The sequence below is a fragment of the Passer montanus genome, unplaced genomic scaffold (assembly GCF_014805655.1).
Source record: "Passer montanus isolate IOZ18808 unplaced genomic scaffold, ASM1480565v1 scaffold21, whole genome shotgun sequence".
Lineage (NCBI taxonomy): Eukaryota > Metazoa > Chordata > Aves > Passeriformes > Passeridae > Passer > Passer montanus.
Genome location: NW_024366703.1, coordinates 7,377,453 through 7,401,586, shown reverse-complemented (window position 1 = coordinate 7,401,586; position 24,134 = coordinate 7,377,453). Strand labels below are relative to the sequence as shown.

At 43.0% G+C, this 24,134-nt stretch overlaps 1 protein-coding gene across 2 annotated transcripts; it reads right to left on the bottom strand.

Annotated features, from left to right (window-relative positions):
• Window positions 1–50: 50 nt before the first annotated feature.
• On the bottom strand, window positions 51–24,130 carry PDCD11 (programmed cell death 11). 2 transcript variants are annotated; one of them, XM_039708891.1, is made up of 36 exons: window positions 24,003–24,130; window positions 22,993–23,106; window positions 22,263–22,400; window positions 21,912–22,079; window positions 21,166–21,327; window positions 20,496–20,619; window positions 19,989–20,170; window positions 19,358–19,465; window positions 18,712–18,918; window positions 18,264–18,388; window positions 17,634–17,694; window positions 16,811–16,957; window positions 16,443–16,694; window positions 15,476–15,619; window positions 14,571–14,771; window positions 13,848–14,018; window positions 13,266–13,482; window positions 12,315–12,455; window positions 11,262–11,377; window positions 10,570–11,090; window positions 10,027–10,089; window positions 9,456–9,564; window positions 8,872–8,961; window positions 8,440–8,542; window positions 7,746–7,923; window positions 7,035–7,091; window positions 6,126–6,248; window positions 5,716–5,838; window positions 5,357–5,552; window positions 4,854–4,976; window positions 4,380–4,520; window positions 3,059–3,309; window positions 2,268–2,436; window positions 1,844–1,997; window positions 1,124–1,289; window positions 51–474 (listed from the first exon to the last, which is right to left on the bottom strand). In XM_039708891.1, exons 2-36 carry the CDS (start codon window positions 23,092–23,094, stop codon window positions 303–305), a joined length of 5,505 nt encoding a protein of 1,834 aa, XP_039564825.1. In that variant the 5' UTR covers window positions 23,095–23,106; window positions 24,003–24,130; the 3' UTR covers window positions 51–302. The 2 variants fall into 2 exon arrangements, with proteins under 2 accessions (XP_039564825.1, XP_039564826.1); XM_039708892.1 differs by having other exon boundaries at window positions 22,993–23,101; window positions 24,003–24,039.
• Between the last annotated feature and the right edge of the window lie 4 nt (window positions 24,131–24,134).

Here is a 24,134-nt window from a genome sequence, read left to right as displayed (position 1 = left end):
TGTCCTAACTGCAGCATTTCCCCAGGAAAGTAAAACAGGTACAGCTGATGTTTCTCTTGATTATAAAACAGTCTGTATTTAAAAACATGTCATCAACAGACCAGGATTATTTGTAACTTCTGGAAAAAGCTGCAAATATTTATCAAATCTTTTCATTTGATTGTTCTTTCCAAGGTGGTTTGGTCACAGACCAATACTCTCCAGAAGCTCACTGTCCATGGACAGTCACAGCAGAACTCCACACTTCTCAGTTCCCACACTGCATGGAAAGCCAAGTCTCTCTGCTTTCACTTGCACCACATTTAGGTGTCAGCAAGGGAACTCTTGGTCTCCACATACTCAAGTGCTGCTCTTTTAACAGCCAGGACACTTTCTTCTGTACCAAATTTCTTCTCATAATCCAGGTAGCGTTTGAAGAAGAATTTCATCTTCTTTGGTGCCAAGCTCAGGTGTATGACCCTCTCAAAGATGTCTCTGCAAGAAACCAAAGTGATTCAAATTACTGTGTTTGTGACAGCACTCAATACAAGCCCTGTACCCTGTCTTTTAACAAATAGCAGAAAGTCTGGGAAAACATTCAGGGGAAATTGCTGTGAAGTGCTGGTGCTTGAAGAAAGAGATTCCTGACAATTGGTCAAAATCTCTAAGTAGAAGCCTTCTACTTGCTTGCAGAACACTAAGGCTGCGGGTCAACTTAAACAAAGATCCAGGCACTGCATTGGACCATGGATTCATTAAGTGGATGTGGAAAATTACTTCCTTTTATCACGTCTCAGGAAACGAAATTGAAAAAAAATATGGTTTTCCATTTTTATGCTACAAAGATTGATTATTCAACATTGATCTCACCCTTCAGATACAAGGCAATCCCTTCAGAGGGACAGGAGAACCTCAGTGCAGGGTCCCTAGTCTCTGTCATGCAGGCCACAACTTAGAAATCAGCTCCCCTCTGCCCTGTGGAACTCTTTGGAGTCTCCACTTCCACACACCCCAGTTTTGTGAAAAAGAAAAAAAATCCTTTGTGCTGTGCTGTGGGAAGCCCTATACAACCTCACACCGCAGGGTACCTCTGCTCCTTTCAGGTGTGTTCTGCCCCTTCCCAGCCTGCTGCAGCACAACTCACCGGATTTCCTTCTGGCTGCCATGCTTGATCATGATGTCCATGTAGATGGACCAAACGTCTGTCCGCTTGGGATAGCTGCTGAGGGTGCTCTCAAAGAGAGCCTTGGCATGTTCTGTGTCCCCAGAATGGAACTCCAGCTGTGCAAACCTTGAAATGACATCCACATCTGGAAAAGTAATGACATGTTAGGGTATCACAGCAATTCTCTTCCACATGATCAAACATGACTGAGAATTATACAGAACAGAGGCAGGCAGAGACAGCACCATCTCTACCCACAGACAAAAGGCTCTGTTGTAAAGAGGTTCTGGACCAGGGTGGGATCAAAGTGGGAGACAGAAGGGTCACAGTTCACTTCTCATTTCAACTCTCTGCAGGAGAGAGAGGTTTATTTTTATATTCATAATGTATCATGCAGCACCCATAGGCAGCCCCAGAAACCTGAGCTTAGACCAAGTGAACTTTTCTAGAGGGCTGTAAAACTCAAAGGTGCCTTTGCTTTGGGTGCTTTACTTTTGAGCATCACAGCAAATTCTATTTGGTGTCTTTAGCAGAGGTGCATTTAGCAGTGACATGCAGCTTGAAAGTTCCCCTCCCTGAGAGTCAGCTGGCTGCACTTTTCACTTATTACGAATGCTGTCACAGGCAGAGATATCAGAGAGCAGTCCATCCCCTGTCTACAGTAAGGTCCACAATAAGGCTGGGGCAGAGAGAGCTTACGTTCTTTGGTGGGCAGAGCCTTGAGAGCACGCTCCAGAAGCCTGTGTGTAGCCTCAGCCTGGCCTTGCTTCAGGAGGAAGGAGGCGTATTTCAGCCACACAGATTTCTCCTGACGAAAACGCTTCAGCATTGTGTGGTACAATTCTTCTGCTTGCTGGAAGGACAGAGTTGGGTTAGATCACACATTCCTAACAAAGCCTTGTAGCTTTAAGACTCTTGTTCTTAGGCTGGGTGTCTCTGAACACTTATGACATAAAAGCAAGCATCAATACATCCTTGCCCACTGTCAAACACAGCCATTAATTCCAGTTAAGAATAGGACAGGCGCAAAATCTGACAGCTGGAAGCTTACACCGTCAGCATTTGCAGTTTACTGGCATGCCTCAATGGGATACATGCCAGGGATCTGCTTACACTCTCTTACCTTGTACTTCTCAGAACTGGCATAGATGTCACACAGATGCTGGAAGACTTTCAGAGGCTCATTGTATTGAACTGCCCTCTCAAAAACCTTCATCAGTGTCTCCTCAGTACCATACATGTTCTCCAAGTTCAGCAGAGCTACCCAGACGTTCAGCTTCTCCTGTTCTTCCCTTAAAGCAGATGTGAACAAGAATATTCAGCCTTTTGCCAGTCTTCACCAGGTTTTTGCAAACTACCCTACACAGACTCACTGACTTGTAGCAGGCCTCCAGGACAAGAAACAGGACATACTGCTCCTTGAAACACCATTTTTGAAATAGAGCACAGCAGTTGATTCACATTACAGTTTTTATCATTGTTTGTAATTAAAAACCAGAAGGTTGAGTCAAGAAAGCACAATATACTTAACCATGAAGTAGAGATTATTTAAGGTACAGCCCTATGACAAAAGCAACAGGAGTTTCACTGTTTCATGTTTTGATTCAAGGACATCACTGACAGCATTATGCTCTTCCAAATGCTTCTGACTGCCAGAGGAATGTCTGTGCACTCAGTGACACCTTCAGGAGCTCCTGAGCTCATGACCTGCAGCAGGTCAGTGGTGGTGACTCAGGCCAAACCTTCAAAGGACCAGCTGACACTTGCTACCATTTAATCCTTCTGAGCTCACTAAAACAGACTCTGTCACTCCACACACACAGACTCACACTGATACTACCAGTGTTCTTCCACCACAACTACCCCACCATGACTTATTCTTTGGGGTATTGAAAAGCAGAGCTCCATTGTTACCTGAAACTGATTGTTTTAAGTGCTCTCTCCGCCACAGCTCTGGCCTTCTCAATCTCTGTGGCCTGGAGGTGGAAAGCCATGTACTGCAGCCAGAGGATGGAGCTGTTGGGACTGCCCAGCACCAGGCGGTCGAAGTCATCTGCTGACTGGGGCTGCCGGCTCGGGTCCATTAGAGCCGCCTCCACTTTGCAAAGCTCCTTCTCCTTCTTCTGCTTCTCCAGCTCCTTCTCCTTCTTTGTTCGTTTCTTCAGCTGAAAGAGCAAAACAGGAGGAGTGAGGAAGGGCAGGCACTTCATGGGGAATAGGCAGATCCAGCTAAAGCACAGCCAGACCTCAGTATATCCAAGGCTAAGCAGCTTCCACAGGAAGAGATAAGGCCAACTGTTTAAAAGAGGATAAAAATTATGCACATCCCCCACCCTTCTTACACAGCTCACACCTCAAAGAAGAGCAGCAGTATATGAAATTCCTTTTTATTAAATAAAATTCATTGAGGCACCAAATAGTTTGCTTGTATGGCACCACAGCAGCAGGATCCACACTTTGCCCTTCCCTCTCATTCTTCCATCTTTACCCTCCAGGCCAGTACTCACTATCACTCTCCTTCACTCTGTAAAAACCTGACCCAGTTTCTCCCCATGTACAACTGGGGTGTGCTGCTGGATCACTAGGGTGACTCAGGTCTAAATTTGGAACTCACAGTGCCATAGCCCTCTGCCTTGTTACCTTGGGCAATAAAGTATCAGCCATGCATTGCCTTTACAGAGGTGAGTTTTGAGGGACAGGGGAAATCCTGAAGAGCAAACACGAAAGGAGGTCATGAGCTTGTTTCTGATTTTGCTAAATTGCTCTCACTGGAAAACCCTTCTAAAGGTTATGCATAAAAGATGATTCTTTTTTGGTGCTTTTTAGTGTTTTGCTAAAAAAGAGGACTATAACTTGAAAGGTTTTTCATCTACAGGTTTTTCTGTAAATTTATGACACTCAGGAAAGTAAGAAACAGAGCTGACATTTAATAAAAATGTTTTTTAATGTGAAAACATTTGTTTGACCCGAAATACTTATTTTTTTAACATGTCAACATGAGAAACCTGTTTTTCGTGCAGCCATGCTAAAATTGGGCCTTTTCTCCTCTGCTTCAGAGGTACCTGCTACTAAAGTCAGTGTTCAAAATAGCTGAACAAGTTCTGTGTCAGCTGCCAAATATGTTCCCTTGGGTTAAAAGGCTTTGCTACAGGGCAGACAGACATGCAAATACCAAAACATCACATTACAGCCACTGTGTGGTGTCTCCTGTGCAGACAATACAATTACACAGTACCTTGGACTGCATATCCTCCTCCTCCTCGCTCTCTGAGCTCTCTTCCTTCTGATCCAGCACAGGTACATCCATTGCATTGTCTTCATCCCAGGTGAAGCCCACAGAAACTTGCAGCCTGGGAGCTTCACTAGGCTTCCTTACCTGTTCAGAGGAAGACAGAAAATGCCCTGGATTTTAATTTAAGGTTTTTACACTGGGATCAGACAACTGTTCTTTGCTTGTGGCATCTCCCCATATTCAGTACTATTGACTTCTTGTACTTGCAAACAGCCCATAAGCAAAAACATTAACTCTGTGACCAGCTTTGCTGTAATTTATATTCCCTCCACTTCAAGCCACTTTCAGATGACACAAACACCAGTCTCTGTCACTCTTATCTGCAGCAGTAATACTTATTGTCTTGAAGTCAAATTGACACATATCAATAGGGCTAGAAGGCCATTTCAGGCTCAGGCTCTCCTCCAAACTTCTCACCGTAGATTTCTTTTTAGCTGCCTCTTCCTCCTGGTCATCCTCTTCCTCCTCACGGTAATATACCTCAATTCCACTGTCATTTTCATCTGCTGGGCAGATCTTCCTCTTCTTTGGCTTTGCCTCCTGCAACAAGTGGGAATAAGTGGATGGTCAAGGGCAACAACTGTGATGATCTTAAAGGCAATTCTGTCACAAAGTCAAGAGCCTGGCACAGCATCCCCCACTACTCTCTCAGCTAACAGAGACAGTGGAGAATAAACCCACACTCACCTACATGGGGTGCAAAGACCAAAGGGACAGGAAACACAACTGGGCTGTTATCTCAGCTCCCACCCAAAAGGAATCGTTTGGAGTCTGTAATCTCCAATGTAATTTAATTTTTTTTCCTAGTCTGTATAATTTTTCAGCCTCATCCTTCTGGGATGAGGCTGGGATCTTCCCAGTCACTTCAGTATTTGAATCAACAAAGTCCTTTAGCATATCCTGTGCAAGCACACCCATACCTGACCACTTTCATCATTTCCTCTTCTCTTTTTTGTCTTCGGCTTAGGCTCTTCTCTTTTTTCCTCATTGTCTGCCTCTCTTTTCTCTTCCTCTGCTCCATATTGTGGTAGGCCTAGGGATTCAGGCAACACACTTGGCATCCCAGTGTCCTCAGGCAGGAGAGAAAGCTCAATATGCTTTTTTTTTCTATTTACCCTGTGGTGCATCACCAGGAGTAGCAGTAGAAGAATAAGGAAAAAACAGAGCATTTACAATGACTGCAAGGATCTGAACTTCTTTAAACCTTCCTGTCTTTTACCCTCCCTCTTTCCATCCTCTCCTCTAATTCATAGTCCCTTTTAAAGGACATTGGACCTACCCAAGTACTTTGGCAGTGAGCAGCTTTCCTTCAGGCAGGTACTTTTCATACAAGGAATGTTTCTGTACAAAGTATGGGGAAACATTCTGGAACAGGATTCGGCCCAGGAGAGAAGTGGACAATCTGAGAAGAGGAAGAAAACCAGAAATAAGTATTCTACAGCAGGAGGAAACACAAAGAAAGTGCATTTGTGGCACCACCAGTTCTATAAAGTGTCTCAATAACTTTCCCTACTTTAATTTCACAGGCTTAGCACAGTATCCATGACATCTTGATTCCCATAAGTAAATTCATTTTGTAACCTCACATTATTCCAGAGACCATCCCCAAACAAGATTCCACAATCACTACCTCAAAATAAGTTCTTCAAGACACATCACTTGCCAGAATAATTTTCTGAGGTTACTCACCCAAAGAATACACCTGATGGAGTGATTGATTTGACATAGCCCCTCACTAGCTGGTCTTTTTTAACATCCTTAATACTTGTTATTTCAATATCCTCCACTTTGCTGTTTAGCTTTGGATTTAGCCTAAAAGAAAAGAGAGGTTAGAAGTTAAAGCACTCATTTTAATAACTCACATTCTGCTCTGGATAGCAGAAAATAGATCAGTATTAACAACAGCTAGTACTCTCTGGAAAACATTGGATCAGAGACACCCTTCAGTTTATTGGAATGTACTAATGGACAACCTGCATCTCTGCCAAGCTCTACCTAGCATTAGGGAATCCATATGCTGCTGCAAACAGAGCCAAACACATCAGCCTGGCCTTCTCTGACACTAAGAAAATGAGGAGAGTGAAATGCTGTCTGAAATTTTGCACAGCATTTGCTTGGAGTTTTCCCTACTTATTTCTAAGATACTTAATTCCACGCTTCTTAATGCCACATGTAAGGAAGAAAAAGCAAAAGGCTCAGTTTTATGAGACATTTAGGGCTAAATCTGTGATTTAATCAAAACTGTTAAAATAGAGCTGAACATTGAAACATAACATGCTTGTATTGCAAATTCAGTGGTAGAACTTTCTTTATAAAGAAACAAACAAAAAGATAAAGCCTAAAAACTATGACAAACAGAAATTAAATCTGCACCCACTTGAGCAGCTTTATGTTAAGTGCCAGACCCTTCAATGTTTGCTGATCCATAGGAAAAAAAAAAAAATCTTTCTGAAGTAGGAACAAGTATCACCCCTTACAAAAATGCATTCCTTATTCTTTTAACACTTCTCACTGATATTCCCAAACAAATAACAAGAGTATTTCATGATAATTTTTTTCACTAGTAGGAGATCAACAGACTAGAGGGATGACACATACCGGGATTGCCGGAGAGATAACTGGATTTTACCCTTCTCATTGGAGAGGACGTAACACCTGCATGGCAGAGGAGGGGGAGAAAACAGAAAGCTTTTTTACATGCTAAAATAAGCCACAGGTAGAAAAGAAATATTCGCAGTAGCAGAAAAAGAAACAAAGCACTCTGTTCCTTCGAGCACTTACTGTCTAATACAAACCAGCATGACACAATAGTTCATAAAGCTAGATAAAGGACTTCTGAAACATGTCTGCTTGATTTATTCAGTCTCTACTGCCAGTACAAAAGAGTTAGAGATTGTTACACCTGAAATCACTTGGCCTGTTGCACTGTCCAACATTCCCAATAAGAATGTGAAGCAGGGAAATGTGATTGCTTGTGCATTACAAATGTAAAAACAACTCAATAGCCAAACAGCCCACAGAACCACTGCAGAGCTGGGATACCTGGCTACCCTTACCCCATCAGTACCTTAGCTAACAGAGTAGTTACTCTCAAAAAGACAGCACATGAAGGCAGCTGAAAAGGGGCTTCTTCATAAATGGAAAATACAAGACTTTCACCCAAATATTTATAAGGGAAGTCAGCATTACCTCTTAGCCACAGACTGAGCTTATAGTCTGGTACTACCTCAAGGATCACTACCTCAAGGTCACCAAGGAGGATTCTTCTAAGCCTTGCAGCTTGAAGGAACAAGGAAGACAATTACTGACCTGACAATTTTGCCAACTCTGAAGCTCCCCAGAGGATCCTCTGTGTAAGTATCATTCAGGTGAAAGATGCTGACTTTGCCAGTCTTCCCACCTGGCAGCGCAATGGTCAAGCCCATATGCGGAGTCACCTTTGTTACCATGCCTACAGAGATGGTGTCCTGCTCCAGTGACTGAATTCCTGAAAAAGGTGGAGGGAAAGCGCTTAATAATACTTCAAAGTATGAAGCAAGAGGTAGTATGTTTGTGTAGCTAATTTTAGTTGCCTAGTCACATATCAAACCCACAAACTTTTGGTAAGGTGCAGTCTATGCAATCTTTACTCACATCCATGACTGCCTTGGTAGCCCAGACAAGTACAACCCTTAGCTGCACAATTCCAGTATCCAGAGTAACTGACAAATGTTGATAAATGTACCACCTCACACCTGAGATTAGAAGGGAATACGTTCAGAAGGTCTCAGAGAAGGGCTTCAGTCTGAGACACTAGGAAAGTGATTCTTTATTCTAGAGGCCTGATTTCGCCTGTCTTAGATGCTGATACATCTAGGTCAGGGTCCCAGGGGTTAGTTCTGTTCTACAGGGAGGCACAGCTTGGCTCTGGAGTGTAAAATCTTCACCTGAGGGGTCAATGCAGGCCCAACTCTGAGTAAAGTACCACATGTGGTGGGGTCCTACTGTTAAGGCTCCACAATACCTGTGAGTGACAAGCAAAGGTTTGTTTCAGTGGCATCTGTTCCAGTCACTGTAGCTGATATTGCCTGGCCACTTTTAAAGCTCTTTTCTGGATGTTTTAAGACCTGAAATAAAAGACACGTTTACACTTATTTCCAGAAAGGAAGCTTTGCACAATTCTGGTAGTGTTTCCCCTATGAACCTTTATACTTCCTATAAACATCTTTGATGTGCAGTTGACTGATAGCTCAGCACTGCTTCAGTGGCTCTGCTATCCTGAGCTGAACTAGCTACAGGCACAATACTTGCTTGTCAGCAAGTGGCAGCAATGCCTAAAGGGCAGAGAAGTGGGTTATGAGTTCACATAGACATCAGAAGTGTCTGCAGCCATTACTTGTGGCCAAGCATATGGGGGGAAAAAAGTATGTGTAGCTCACCAGTAACAGCCTCTTACCTTGGTGTTCAGAGACAGCAGCAGGTGAGGAACTCTTCCTCGAATGTCGGGGGCAACTTCTACCTCCAGCCAGTTTTTGAACACATTATACTAAAAAGACACCAAATAACCAGACAAGAAAGCATGAGACCTTGGGGGAAAAAAAATCTTCCCTGGCAGAAATTTTTCACTAATTTTTAAGGCTAAAAAGAACTAGTCCAGCCTTGGCCTCTGCACCAAGCAAAACTGGTGGTTTGGATTCTGTTATTACAAGCATAACACTGCTGTGGTTCACAGGCAAGTGCACACAGGGGATCAGCAGCAAGTGTACTTTGTGCTGGTGGCATGCTCCAAGGCCATTTTATTACAGTCTGCTGGCAACAAACAGGCATGTCAAAGAGGACAAGTCAGCCAGACTCCACCAAGCACCAAAAATTTGTTTCCTTTCTCTATCTTCCCTGTAAGACACTGCAGTTCCCACGGGCCACTCTCACAGTTAATGAAGACCATAGTCTTCAACATTTAGGTCTAAGCTAAGGCCCCCCCAAGGTCATGTCCACTTGCTGCCTTCCCCAGCACACTTCCTCGGAAAACTCTGACCTCACCTTCTTTACAAAACAGGTGACTGTCTGTCCAACATCGTAGAGTCCAAGTTTCTTGAGGGAATTTTCCTCTTTAAGGTTCAGCATTGCTGTGAATTCCCCTTCTTTTTCACTGTTTGCAAAAGAAGAAAGAGCACATCAGTAAAACAGCTTTGGTCCTAAAGATGAAGATGGAAGTTAGAAACCCAGGGGAACATGGTGAGCTACTACTACTGTGACAATGTCTTTCACCCCTCTCCAGCTGCATTTTTTCTGCCAGGAATTAATTCTTCCCTGATCACAAGAGGAATTTTTTCTGACAGGAATAGACACGACAGAGTCCAGACTGGCAGAACCTGAAGCCAAAAGGACATTCAAAGGAAATCATGTGCTAGGAGAACACTGTGATATTTAACACAGCTATTGGACCTAAGTTAGTGTGAAAGAGAGAGTAAGAGGCCTTGCCTCACTGCACTACATGTGGAGGTTCTTGCTTATGGCCAGCTCCTTCATGAATGAAAGGTACAAGGGATGGGACATCCAAGAATATGAGGTCTGTGAAGCATGTGCAGACAGCACAGAGGCCAACACTTACCTTGGTCGAATGCTGAGCTCTGGAATGGATTGTGTGAAGTGTGGATGGGTGATTGGCAGGCACCTAAAGAAGAGGAAAAGGATTAGTTTCTCATGATCTCCCCAGGTCCCAGTCACCCATATTTAATGCCTCTGCACTGGCAAAAAAAAACCCAGGTGCAAGCCCTCTAAAACTACAAGAGCCTTCCAGTGCCAGTTCTTCCAATGACTATTTCAGTAGCAATTTAGGCAACCAAAATACCCCACCAAATTTAGTCCCTTGTGCCTGTATTTAGGGCTTCCACTGGATCTTAAGAGTTTAGACATCTTTTTTTCTTGCAATTCATACTCAAGATAAATACAGCAACACAGATAGAAACCTTATTTACTGAAAGCTGGATCTGGGATAGAATATAATATCACATTTCCTCAGGCCTCAACTACTCCAGCAAAGGCAGCTGTAACAGCATCTGTTGACAGAGGGCCTAGATGACCTAAATTGAAACACAAACTGTTTCATCCTCTGCATTCCTCCAGAAGCAATATCATGTACATGTTTTCCCACCTGTGAGTATTCACATCTCTGCCTCCAATGACTCGAGCAGTCACTTTCTGTCCGGCTTTCAGAGTAGAAGTTGGAAAAGAGCCTATGGGCACCTCATCCAGAATCCGGGATGCATGGATTGAACCTGTCAGCTTGTCATCAATAGCAACGGTGACGTGGGTGGGTTTGACGGATTTGATGGTACCAGTAACAACATCCCCTGGGGACAGGGAGTGTTTCACAGCAGGAAGCATCTCCTCCAGTGCTGTCTCGGACTCGTTCCGCGCCCTTACAAAAACATTCTTCTTGGCTGGGCCCTGTACTGCTAACAAGACTCCGTGACTGTTCTCCTTCACGGCTTTTAAGGTGGCAGAGATTGTTTGTCCCACCCTCAGTTTTTCCGAGTCGAAGCGGAAGGTGTCGTTGAAGTGGCAGGCGATGGGGACAGCTGCCAGCTGGCCTGTCTCCAGCAGAGACACGATGGCAAAGTGCTCTGTGATGTGCTGCACCACCGCAGAGTGCTGCGAGTTCTCTCGGAGCCGCTAGACAGAAATGGACAGAGAGAGTGACTGCTCCTGCTGAGATTTGGATTCCCTCCACTCTACCTCCCACAGCTCAAAAAGAGGAAACAGCCCCCCTTGAAATTTATTAATCAGCTACAGTTTGCCAGACAAGCAAAAACACACAAACCCAAAAACAGAACACATACTCACTCGCTTGGGTCTTTGCTTTAACAGTTCTTCCCGAAGAGAAACATACACCTCAGATGTGAGGGCATCCACGTGAAGAACCAGTGCCTTCCTTTTCTCACCAGGAGCAATATTTTTGGCTACAAATGAGAAAAAGGAGATTATATTCTGATGACAATGAAGAATTCTGAGCAACTGCGATAGTGCTATGTGACAAACATGGAAGGTTTAATTCCTGATGACAAAAGCCTGCTTAATCACTATTGTATCTGAACCAAATTAGTACCAAATATATAGTAAGTCTATTTAAGAACAGATTCTCCCAACGTTACTGGCAATGAGAAACAAAAAGAGAGCTTTGTAGTTGGAAAAAGTCTGATCTTTCTTGGAAAAACTAAGTTGATTTTATGAAGACACAACTCTTAAATAATGAAGACTGACTAAAAACAAGGTCAAGATAATATAAAGAAGATTTTCCGACCATTTGCACAAAACTATCATCAGTCTACCGGTTGCTAATTTAAAAAATAAAGAAACTCTTCTGACACAGAAGTGCTGGGGTTATTACTTCTGCTGAAATTAGAGGTTTATCTTGCTTGGTTTATTCATTACTTCAGCAAATATATGTTTGGTTTTGCCATATGACATCTTTCTTTTATTTCTTAATTAAAACAAGACCATAATTTTTCAAAGTAATTGATTTTTCAAGAAAAATTCACAGCAATTTCAGATAGAGCATACTCTAAGGAATACCTTTCTAAAGGAAGAAGAAAAAAACCAAGAAAGCTGAAGCTTGTATTCATACTTGTCTATATACAGTATGGTTCAACTAAGGATCTCTGAGCACAAACTAGATGCCCAAAACAAGAGACAAAATTAACAGAGGCACAGGGAGGTTTATATAATATTTTCTGAGTCACACAAATGGGTCAGCAAGACATTGGGAAACTGAACTACTCTTCAAGGCCATCCCTACTCTGATCAGACTTCTCCCTATTAGTTCCTCATCAGCAGAACCCACTTTGGGAGAGGTTTCAAAGTACAAGACTGAAATCTAACACAAGCAAAGACCCTCACCTCCCAAATGGTAGCGGGTGGCAGTTACAGTCAAGCCTGTGACAGAGCTGCCACTGAACAGTGCTGAGCCATCCTCCCTCACATCCTGCACGACCAGATGCACCCTCTTCCCAGGCACCAACTCACAAATGCTGGGCTCTCCTAAATAAAGGGAAGAAAAAGTGGGAAATCAGTTTTACTTATGCTGTTTCTTCACAAAACAAAGACAAGCCTTTGCATTTACTCAGTGGTACAGGAAGCATTAACCTATCTTCATAAGGGAAAACAAAGCCTAGGCTTATGAATCTGTGGAAAATACAAAGTAAATTTTAAGAGTTAATCAAAGCAGAAACCCTTTTGTGACATTAAGGACCTAATAATTTTAGAGTGAGTATTTTCCCATCTTATACGAACACTGGCACCCAGCACTGCATATGGAAAAAAGTGAAAGCAAAACAGATTAACACTAGAAGTACAAAACAGACCTGTCACTTCACAATTACAGAAAACAAACATTAAAAAGTACCAGATATAGGAAGAATCTAAAAAGGCAGTCAGAATTTGATAAAAACACTAGCAAAACAGCATGTGAGAAAACCCCTGCTGGAGGACCTATAATGCATGTAAGTAAATCTATGTGAACAAACACACTCATGTGAGTACTGTGTTTGGGTTATCACAAGCCCTTGATCCAAAATGCAAATCCAATCCTCTTGATCAATGCAAGAGGCTTAGGAGACTTCAATGAAAAAAGCAATTTCTTTGGCTTGTTCCAGCTGTACTTACAAAAAGCCTCTTGTCAATGGCAGACACTGCACACACATCCTTTTTCTAATAAGCTACTTTGGGAAATGAAGTCTTTGCTTGAACTGAACTTTCTCTCACTTAAATGTTTTTCTTTTCTTGTTCCTCTACAGCACCTTTTTTTTTTTTTGACCTGATACCCTTTAGCAGAACATTTATAATCTTTACCTCTTTTCAACAAGTCCCTGATTTCTTTCAGCTCCTTGAAATATTGATTCAGGAGGCCAAAGCTCTCTGCAGCAGAATCTCCTGAGCTGCACTCAGACACCTTCAGATTGACGAGCACACGCTGCTTCTCCTCATCAATGCTCATCAGCTTTGCAATCACAGTCTGTCCCACCACAAAGTGGTCCTTGGTGTCTGTCACAAACTTGTCACTCATGCTCTGTGCAAAGCAAACAGAGGGCAAGGTTACTGAGCACAGCTGGTACTGATCAACCACCCACAGAGCTGTTCATAAGGGTTTGAGTTACGACGTCATGTAAATGCATAAGAGAAATTAACAAAGACTAAGAAAAACCCATCAATTAAAATTAATTACTGAGGTCACATGAAATCCTTGTTGAAGCTTAAGCTAACTTGAATGAAGAGCTTAATTTAATTTTGGAAGTGATTTAAAAGGCAAACCTAAACCCTTTTACCCTGAGGCAGGAAGCTGTGCAAATGCAGGGCCTGCAGCCCAGTTGCTCCCTCCTTGTTTTTGCATCTGATCACACACATGCTGCTTACTGAAATGGAGGCATTGCTTACCACTTTAGGTGCCAGTCCTGTCACACCAAAAGGGAACTCCACAAACACTCCAAAGGGCATCACATTCCTCACATAACCAGTCAACAGCATCCCAGGCTGGATTTCTGAAAAGCTTCTTACAACTTGCTGCTCCTGTACAGCAGAAATCACTGCAGACTTTCTACTCAAGATCTGAACAACCAGTTAAGAAAATTGGGAAAAGATGAATGAAAGCAGCACAATGCCAAGCAAATTTCTCAGTGCTGCTAACCATTGGGCTAAAGCACTTGCTGCAAGTTAGAGAGTACATGAGTGCTAAATGCTGTAATTCCAACTTCTGTCTTGGTCTCCATACACAAAAATTTAGCAACTCATGTCTCTTAAACTGCTCAGCATTAAAGACACATGCTTCACAGCACCAGGAATATCAACTTCCTAACAATTCAGTTCAGATTTTTTATTAAAAAAACAGCAAATTTTTTCCTAAGGTTGTGATAGGTTTAACAGCCCAGAAGCTGATTGGGAAAACAAGTCAGCGCACAACCTAGCTCTGAAGAGACTCCAGCCCCAGCTGAGCCTCACTTCCAGAACAAGTTATAATGCCTCTTTGAAGTATCATTAGCATGACAGGCACTTCCACTTCACACTAGCTACAGTAATCTTATGTTCCTTGCAGATACTCTGGAATCCTGAGACAGCTCCTTCCCCACACTTTGTTTGCCTGGTTCAGGTGGCAAAGGATACAATGTGCTCTCCCTTGTCACTCAGATACATAACTCTGGGCAGGACATCTCCCTCTTGAAGACAGTGCCACAGGAGCTTGGAGGTACCAACAAAGTCAGAGAGGTGCAGCATGGGAATCCAGGCTACCACATTGTCTTCATCTTCTAAGATGGAAACTTCTAACCCATTATCTTTCTTCTTCAAGATTTTGACATCAACAATCTGAAAAGAGAACAAGTACAGTGATATAAAATTCCAAGTGTTTTTGAACTCATTTATTTTGATGCACAGGGGATGGGATGTGATGTGCTGCAGGGGGTTTAACGTTGCCTCCCAGCTATACATGAAAAACCCTCACATCAACAGGGCTGAGCTAAGAAGCATACCAACACTGCAGGTAAAATAAAAACTAATTCTCAAGTCCCAGAGAAATAAAGAGCTGGAAACATTCTCTTGGTCGTGACTTTTCATTTGAAGGGTGAAGGGAGTAATTTCATCAAGATTAGAACTGTCCTGTTCCTGCATTAGCAATATCTGCAGGGAGTTGGAAATTGTTTATTGCAAAAACAGAGAAACATTTCAGAACATTTCTCTAAAGCTTTTCTTTTCCAGGGAGCAAAAGTAGCTGGTTTTGGAGCAAGAAAATCAGCAGCATCCAAAAAATTAAAAGAGGATTCCACCTTAGGAGTAGAAGCGCTAATTGCTACCTCCAGAGGGACTCTCCTCGGACTCCTTTATCCTGACCTCTGAAAACTGAGATACCATTTTTGATCCAAGAGGTCAACCACAGAGTAAGAAATGCACATTTAATGCTAGTTCCTGATTACTGTCTGCTTTCTTGAAGCAAAGTTGTTCAAAGTGATACCAAATCATATGGAAAATGAGTAGGAAAAGGCTAAAAAGGAATCAGGCACTGAATTCAATACCTCTCCTATCTGGTACTTCATTTCCTGTTTCTCCTTTGGAGTACATTTCCATTTGTCCTCAGGGCCAGGTTTGCTTGATAATCTGAAGGACAATAAGAGTCTTTCCTGCTGAGGCTCACATTTTAAGACCATTACTTTAAGAACCTGAATAAAAAAAATTATAAAACACAGGTTAAGTTCAGCTGACCCTCCTCAGTTTGCTACCACCTACAAAAGAAGACAGGGACATACATACACAGTACACTTTTCTCTCACACCTGTGGATAGCAGGCCAGTGTTTAGAACTCAACAGGTTCAACCACAGACAAATATCAGAAGGGTATTTTCCCGCAGAGGGAAAACAGAAGTACATAATCATTAAATGTGCTTGTGAAAGTATGTACCAGGTCTGTAGCAGAGTTGAGAATAAAATCCAGATCTCCAGAACTACAGTCAGAAATTCTGACTAGAAAATTACCTAAGACTGCCAAAAAATAACAGAATTAAAGACAAAGAAAAGCACCAGAAAAAATAATGAAGAGGGCTGAGATCTCTGTAACTTTGCCCACAACAAAACACAGAACTGTGAACACCACAGTTCCTGAAGTGCCTGTAATTTGAAACCAGCAGGATAACCAGAGTAACACTGAGGCAGAAAACATCATCCTTATGAATCTGTAATATCCTTATGATTTCCTCAGGAGAAACAGCAGAACTTGAACTCCAGACTTCTACTGAGAATCAAGTCACATGATGTGTTCTCCTGCAGAACAGAGAGCCTAGAAACAAAGGCACGTCAGACATACCCAAAGAAGAGCTGCCCTTTTAACAGTCCACCCTGTTTAAATGGAGCACAACTAAGTAATAAAGTGAAAGGACATAAACATCTCCTGGTGTAGCTGCCTCCTCAGGAAAATCCACATTGAAGCCAACTGCAGATTTCTCTTTCCCATTAAAATACGTGGCAAAGCAGAGGTACATTAATTACCTGGCCTTCATAGAAGACTTTTTCTGGACAAGATATGGGTTCTGAGCCCAGCTCATTCTTGGGTACCAGACCTTTGACATCATTGTAGAACTTCACAATGCAGCCAAACTCCCTTGCACACACTACAAAGCCATGTGTGATCAGGCCTGGTTTTGCATCTTCATAATTTGAGAGGACTGGAAGCTTTGACTGAACGAGACTTTTCTTTAGAGTAAGGATCAGCTTCTTTCCTCCAGGATTGCACTCTAGCACCTACAAGAATGGAGTACAGAGGTTCAATAAGCACGTCTGCCCCTGCCTGATCAATCCAGCTGCTACATACTCAGAAGAGTGCAAAACAGCTGAAGACTCTGTCTGGCAGCTCTCACCCGACATTTGACTTCATCTCCTATGTTGTACTTCTTCTCAGGCTGCTTCAGGATCACATCAGAGAGATGGAGGGATGGCACAAGTCCTCTAATCCCATCAGCCACTTTCACCTGCATCCCAATGGGTTTTAGAGAGAGCACTTTGCCCTAGAACCCAAAACAGGGGAAAACTTGGTAAATTCATCATGAAAAGCAGACAGTGGTCATGTAGGAGACAGCCAAGGCACTACAACACCTACAATCAACAAATCTAATCACATTTTTTAAAAAAGTAATCTTAGACCAAACTACATTCCACCCAACTAATCTGACCTGTTAACTTTTATATACTTCATAATGTTGTTGTACAGCCTCTTTTCTTTAAGACTACCTCTGCAAAATTCCTATTGATTCCAGCAAGCTAGGATTTTTTCCAGAGACATATCCAATACACCCATGACTCAGACATAAAAATCATAATGAGTAACTTTCTGCCCATCAGCTCATTGTGATTGTTCAACTATGAACTTTTACTTTGACTGCAAGGCAAGTTTTCATTTCTTTCGCTCAAGTCTTTCTAAAAATGTATTTATTGCCACAAATAAATGACTGACCATAGATAAAATTTGATTGTCTTTGCTACATCACTAATAAAAACATGAACAAAATGGGAAGAGTACTGCATTCCATTAATCAATTTCAAAACCTTGAAAGACAAGGTTTTTCTCTTTTTTCTTCTCACTAGTCTGGACCAGAAGTTGGACACACATACTAGGCAGAAGAAGTGCACATTGGCAAGATCACTATTTTAAGTATAACATGCTCAGGTCCTCCAGAAGCTCACCTGCACCACATCACCCGTGTGGATATCCTGGTACTGCAGAAACCGTGCTTCAATAATCTGGCTAGAGAAGAGACACAAAGAGACCAGTCAGTCAGCTTGAAGGAAATCCAGGATAAGAGAGCACCATCTCTGACTTGTCCCAAATATCCATTATTCCAGACACTCCACAGTGTTCTACAACTCCAGAGCTGTGTTTTAGTCCACTGACCAATCTCCAAAAACAGCTCTTAGGACATAAAGTTCAGGGAGGTTCACCAGGCTCCATTCCAGGTGACAGTCACACAGTTATACCTCATGAAAGGAGAACCCATTATCTGCTTTGCTTAAAGCCACAAAGTTGGAAGTACTAAGAGGGACTTTAGAATACAAATGAGCTGCTATAACAAGGCTTGATTTCCTGCTGAATTGTGGTCTTCTGCCTCAACTCACCAACAATACTGATGGTGTCCCAATTCCACAGAGTATGGGGAATATGTGGAGGATGCCCAGACAACCTGATGTGCCACAACATAGATAAAAGTCACAAACCCCAAATGTCAAGTTCCAGTCCTGCAAAGCAGTGTAATTTTCGATTCTCAAACACCTTTCTAACTCTTCAACCAGTTTTCTGGAAGAGTCTGTCATACTCACTTCTTCAGAGATACAATACACATCTCATCCATCAGGCTGTAGTCAATGATCCGACATTTATGTTTGGAACCTTCCTTAAATGCCCCAGGTTTAAAGGATTTTCTGGTTTTTGAAAGATGTTTCAACTAGAAAAAAAAAGTAATTACAAGTGAGTGTTTGGAAAGTGGAAACACTGATATAGGCCCTAGGTTGAAGTGGCAGCATCTGTCAAAACTGTTCCTCTAACATTCTCTTCGTGCAGGTTTCACCAGCTCTTCCACAACAACCCTCCTACATTTAAATTCAAACAAGGGCATGTATCATTTGACAAACACCTCGCATGCTATCTTAATTTTATTGCATTGCCTTACAAAGAGGATAAAGGCACGAAACAAAAACCTCTCCTAGCCCTCTTTCCCAGCAGGCTAAGACAGACACGGAGGACTTGCCTCGCCAGCCTGGCACTTACCCGTGCAAATGCAAGAGTGCCATCATCAAGCTCAAAGATGGCCCCGAACTGCTTGTAGAAGGCTTTGACGGTGGCCTCCTCCAGCACTGCCCCCATGCGCGGGCCGGGGAGCTGGCGCGGGGCTCCCCCGGCGTGCAGGAAGGGCGCGCGCAGCGTGAGCCGCACCGCCCGCGACGTGGGGTGCACGGACAGCACGCAGGCCTTCACCTGGGAACACACAGTGCTCACTCAACAAAGAGGACAAAGGCTCCCCACTCATGCTCATAGACATTCTGCTTGGTACCTGAACTCTCTGTCCACATGCAAGCATTTTCCAGTATCGCTACTAAGACATTGCTCGCTTCTAACAGCTTCTCCAAGGAGGGATTTTTGCTTTTGACTCTTTATGGACTAGGCTGGTATCAATGCAAGGAGGGGAACATGACCACACAAGTCATGTTTCTATCCCTTGCAAATCTCCAGCTTCCCAAATAAGTCTTCCAGGAATGGCTTTGCTCTTTACAGCTTTAAAGCAGCCACAATAGTAATTCAAGTAGAAGATATGAAACAAGCTATCAGACTTAAAATTTCAGAGATAATTCCACAAAAATGTTGGAGAAGAGACATTGTAAGCCACATAACTCCAGGCATACTCCATCCTCCTTACCACTTGATCTGGAGAATAGTTCATGGATTTCTCTGGGTCAATGTGCATGAAATCCACAATGCCAGTGAAGTAAGACAGAAATGTCAGTTTCATCCCAAGTGGGGCCACCTAGAAAAAAGGAGCAAAAAGATGCCAAAAAAATTTCCACGCTCAGTTTTCATGCTCCAGAGAGCAATTCACACATTTCGAAAAATGGCACTGTCAGTGTTAATCAACAAGCACATCACAAGAGACAAAAAAACTGCTAACAATTCTGCTTTGCACACTCTGTTGAAAAAACAAGCCTTCTGTTTTTTGATAAAGCTGTGTGTATTCTGAATACTGCTATCCTGTTGAATATTTAGCAGTAAAGGCCAGAAAACACAAAATTAATCTTGTTCTGCTTCAAACTCAATCAGCAGCTTCAGTCTGAAGCCTTTATACCCAGAGCATCACAACCAGAACTGAGATCAGACCTCAGGTGAATGCAGTGGAGGGAAGTGTCTAGCAGATTATGTTTGCTACTGCTAAATAATTGAGACCAACCAGAAATTTTCCAGGACATAAACTCTCATCTTTGCTTCACCTGTCTCCTGTCTTCAACAATGCTCAAAAGACCAACCCAACAAAAGAAACCCAAAGCAGAGCTTACCTTCTGCACTCGAGCTTTCACCACCAGGCCTGGCAATAAATTGGAGAGTGCCCAGTTCTGTCGCTCTGTGGCAATGGATGCAGCCACCTCCGATCGATCAATGGACAAACAGACCACCCTGCCCTCATTCTTCACCTCCGCAATGAGGCAGTTCAGGCTCTGGCCTATTTTCAAGTTGGGCCCTACAAACATAAGTCACAGCATAAAATCTCTAGCAGGAACACTCAGTATTTCCTCCCACACTTTCCAAAGCTTTTACAGAGTTCCCTCTCAATCTGTGTGAAGTTTACTGCCAGCAGGGCTTGGAACTCAGTCTCTCAGATCAGGGGCTGAACACAAAGCCTTGTTGCAGACCAGCCACAAAACTGCTGCTTGCAGCAACCTGTACAGACTCCAGCTTGACCCAATGCCACCAAGGTGCACTAAACCACAGATATAATAAACTCTAATCCCTGTCATTCTCCACCTCCATTTTAACCCATCAGATCCTCCTGCACTAATTCTTACCTTTCTTGACTGCTTTGATGTAATTTTTGGCTTTCTGATGAGGCAGGAAAGCATGAGTTCCAATGACACCAATATCTATGAGGTAGCCATGGTCTTCCACACTCGACACAGAGCCAGAGAGCAGCTGTTGGGAGGAAAGCACTGCAACTCAGCAATGTAATGAAGCAGCCGGGTCTTCAAAGAATGAACATATGGTAAGAGATTCACCAACCAGAGCAGTAGCAAGAGCACTACATTCTTTCTTATTACACAGCTCACCTAGCAGTGAGGAATTAAGTCTACCTTTATCTAGCTATATACAAAAGGAGCTCACAAACTAGTAGGAAAATAATTGTGATGCTCAAAAATAGCAGGTGCATACAATCATGCAGCTGAAAACACAAAACAGAAACAACCAAGCACCTCTGCAAGCTATTTTATATATTACTCTCTGTAAAAATTAACAAAGAAACCTACTCGGAAAAAAAATCATTAAATAACTTGGCCATATTGAAACAGAATGAAGTGAAATAATTTCATGAATGACAACCTGGAGACAAGAACTAAACCCACCCTCTCCTCACAGGTCACTTCCGTGGTGGGAGCAGCTCCACACTCTGCTCTGATCCCACGTAAGGACAAACTGAAATGCAAGAGCCCAGAGAGGCTGTGACAGACCCAGAGAACTTACCATGCCTGCTGCTAGTGCTGTAGAGTTCAGGCCCTTGTTGACCTTCTTGGGGTCAATCGATAACTTGACACTGCGACGTCCATCGTCACTTTTCTCAATGCTGGTCACGATGCACCTGACCAGTGTCCCTGGAGAAAATATGTCTGGGAGCGAATTCAGCTCCTGCCCAGCAACATGATCAACAGAGAAACATACAATTTTTACAATGTTAGATAACATAAGGCTAGAATTTGTTATTGAAGCAGATTTTGAAAACAAAATCCCATAAGAAAGTCCTGTTTCTCTGCCAACACTTCAGGAACAGGCAGGAAATGCCACAAACACTGGAATCTCAATAGAGAAGCAGGGATGACACTATGGCACGTCAGCAAGACTGAGAGGCTTTGCTTAAAAACACTGTGTGGGCTGGAGTCAGGAGACTGCACTGAGGAAACATCTACAGAGCCAACAGTGACCCTAACCTGGCCTCCTCCTTCAGCACCACCAGCAAAGGGGTAGTTCTAATCCCACATTCCGCAACACCTCGGGAAAATTTAGGCACTGCTGACACCAGAGAGGCAGGGTAACTGATTATTTCATTTTGGTTTTTTTCTAGAGTCAGCTGTTACCAGGAAATTGCAAAGTTTGCTTGGAAAATCCAGCTCCAAACCAAGGTCAGTCAATGTCAGGCTCCTAAGCAATACCTCAGGTTGGTTCTGAGGTACTAACAACACTCTCTAGCCCCAAGCACAAATCACAGGTCTCACCTCCAGGACTTCTCCTTGGGCCACCTGCTTGGTCAGCAGTTTGCTGTAGGCATCGCTGATCTGCGTGACCGGCACAAACCCGGAGAGGCCGTTGGGCAAACTGACGGTGAGCTCGTAGTGACTGACCTCCTTTATACAGCCAAGGAGCAGCATCCCCTCACAGAGCGCCTGGCAGGGCAGGAAAAATAGCACACTATGCATATCTTGGTAAGCCAGTGATAACAGGGGGACAAGCAGTTAAGTTTTGTACTGGATCACAGATGTATTTGGCAGGTTTAGGGAGGAAAAACATGCCATTTTTACATAGCCCAGAAAAGAGAGGCACACAAAATCAAACATTTATGCACTAACCTCAATTGTGAGTGGTCCAATATTCATAACATTGTCTTTAACAGCAGCTTTAACAGTTTTGTCTGCCTTGAACCTTTTCTGCTTTTCTTGATCATTTTGGCTCCTTTTTCGTTTCAGGGATTTTTCTTCATGTTGAACCTAAAGCATATTACAAGCACAGAAGGTTAAAAAACAAAAATGGAAAAAGAAACAAACTTTACACTATGGCAGAATTCTGCTGCCATGAATAAAATACTGATTTGGACAAAAAAAAAAGGGAACCATCTTGCTAATTGTTGTTTGCCATGAATAAAATACTGATTTGGACAAAAAAAAGAGAACCATCTTGCTAACTGTTGTCTGTCTACATGCAAGTCTTCCAAGTATCTCCTTTGGCTGAGGCTGGTTATTTATAAAGCTGAATCTTGGGAATGAAAAAGAGTGGTGCAAGAGATCTGCACCACACTCTACTAACAGAAAGACCAACTTGGCCTGCATCCAGTAACACCAGGCTCACCATGCAGCACCTACAGCCTGATCAATTTTGACTGAACTTTCTGTCATCACATTCAAGATGTAACAGGTATCAGGGATCTTTCAGAGATCAGGAGGATGGTGGATGCCAGCAGACATCCATTTCTGGGAGTCCTTCTGTAGTTTACTGCAGAAGTAACAGGTAGAGAGGCCTGCAGTCAAGTTCTGACAGTGGAAGAGCTCCGAGAAGTTAACCAAGAGCATGCAAACAACATACATCAAACAAATTGTCCCGCTCTGACTTTGGCTTGGGTGTTTTTCCCTCTGCAGGCTTCTTCTGGATGCCTCCTCGAGGAAAGTTTTCTTCCATGGATGCCATGATTGCACTGCTCTGGGACAAATGACAAAGCAGAAATGAAACATACAGTTTTTGTGCTTGTTCCTCAAAAATACTGAGGTGACATGAGTGAACTACCTCCAAAATAAGAAAGACTTTGGATGGCTGTTCTAGTTAGTCTGTGACAAAACAGAAACATCCAAATGAATTTATTTAACACTTGACTGCAATGAAGTGTTGCAATGATCTATCTAAATATGCACATTCATAACTTTTTACTACTGTACAGCTCCACTGTGTATTACAGTATTCATTTTTAAGGCTCTTGGATACATCACATATATATTAATAAAACTGCTTTAACCATATTTTGCCTAAAGCAGTCTTTATTATATTCAGTGGCTGAATTTACCAGCTTCAGTCACCAAGGAGAAAGCTGTGAGCAAAACACTAGGTAAGCTTGGTTTGCATTTTTACTTTTTGAACACTACTTATTAATTAATTACTTATGATCAATATAACTTGCTACCTCTTTGTCTAAGCCATCAGTATATGTATATAAAATAGATGTTTAACCTTACTATTTCAACCAATAAACAACACTTTGCTTATCTGGCCACAATTCACTTGTAACTACCACTAATAAATAATAATAAATAAAAGCAGCTGCTATTACTATATTATTACTGCTTATGGCACTTATACTATTACTTACACCACTGCATATTATTAGCAAACAGCACTTCTACAAAAAACAGCGCTGAAACCCTATGCTGTCAAACCTGAGGCAACCTGTTAGCCACACAAAACTCCTTTAAAGGCAGAGCACGCGATAAGGCGAAAGCCGCCAGGGCACGCTCCAGCTCGGGGCTCGCTGAGGAACTCACACACACCTCCCGCGGCCGGCAGCCGAGCCGGCCCCGCTGCAGCGGGCACGGCTGGCACCTTACCTGCGCGGGGGCCGCTGCCAGGGGAAGCGCGGGATCGGGGTCGGGATCGGGACGGTTCCCGGGATCGGGATGGTTCCCGGGATGGTTCCCGGGAGGCGCACGCGGCGCCGGGCGGAAGCGGCGCGCGGGGCT

What these genes read in the sequence shown, in the direction of transcription:
- PDCD11 (XM_039708891.1), bottom strand. Translation starts at nt 23,094, where the DNA reads ATGGCATCCATGGAAGAAAACTTTCCTCGAGGAGGCATCCAGAAGAAG. An exon ending in TGAAAGCTCGAGTGCAGAAG is followed by an intron (nt 19,466 to 19,988) that starts GTAAGCTCTGCT and finishes CCTTTTTTCTAG; the next exon opens with GTGGCCCCACTTGGGATGAA. An exon ending in CTCACTGCCAAAGTACTTGG is followed by an intron (nt 5,553 to 5,715) that starts GTAGGTCCAATG and finishes GATGCACCACAG; the next exon opens with GGTAAATAGAAAAAAAAAGC.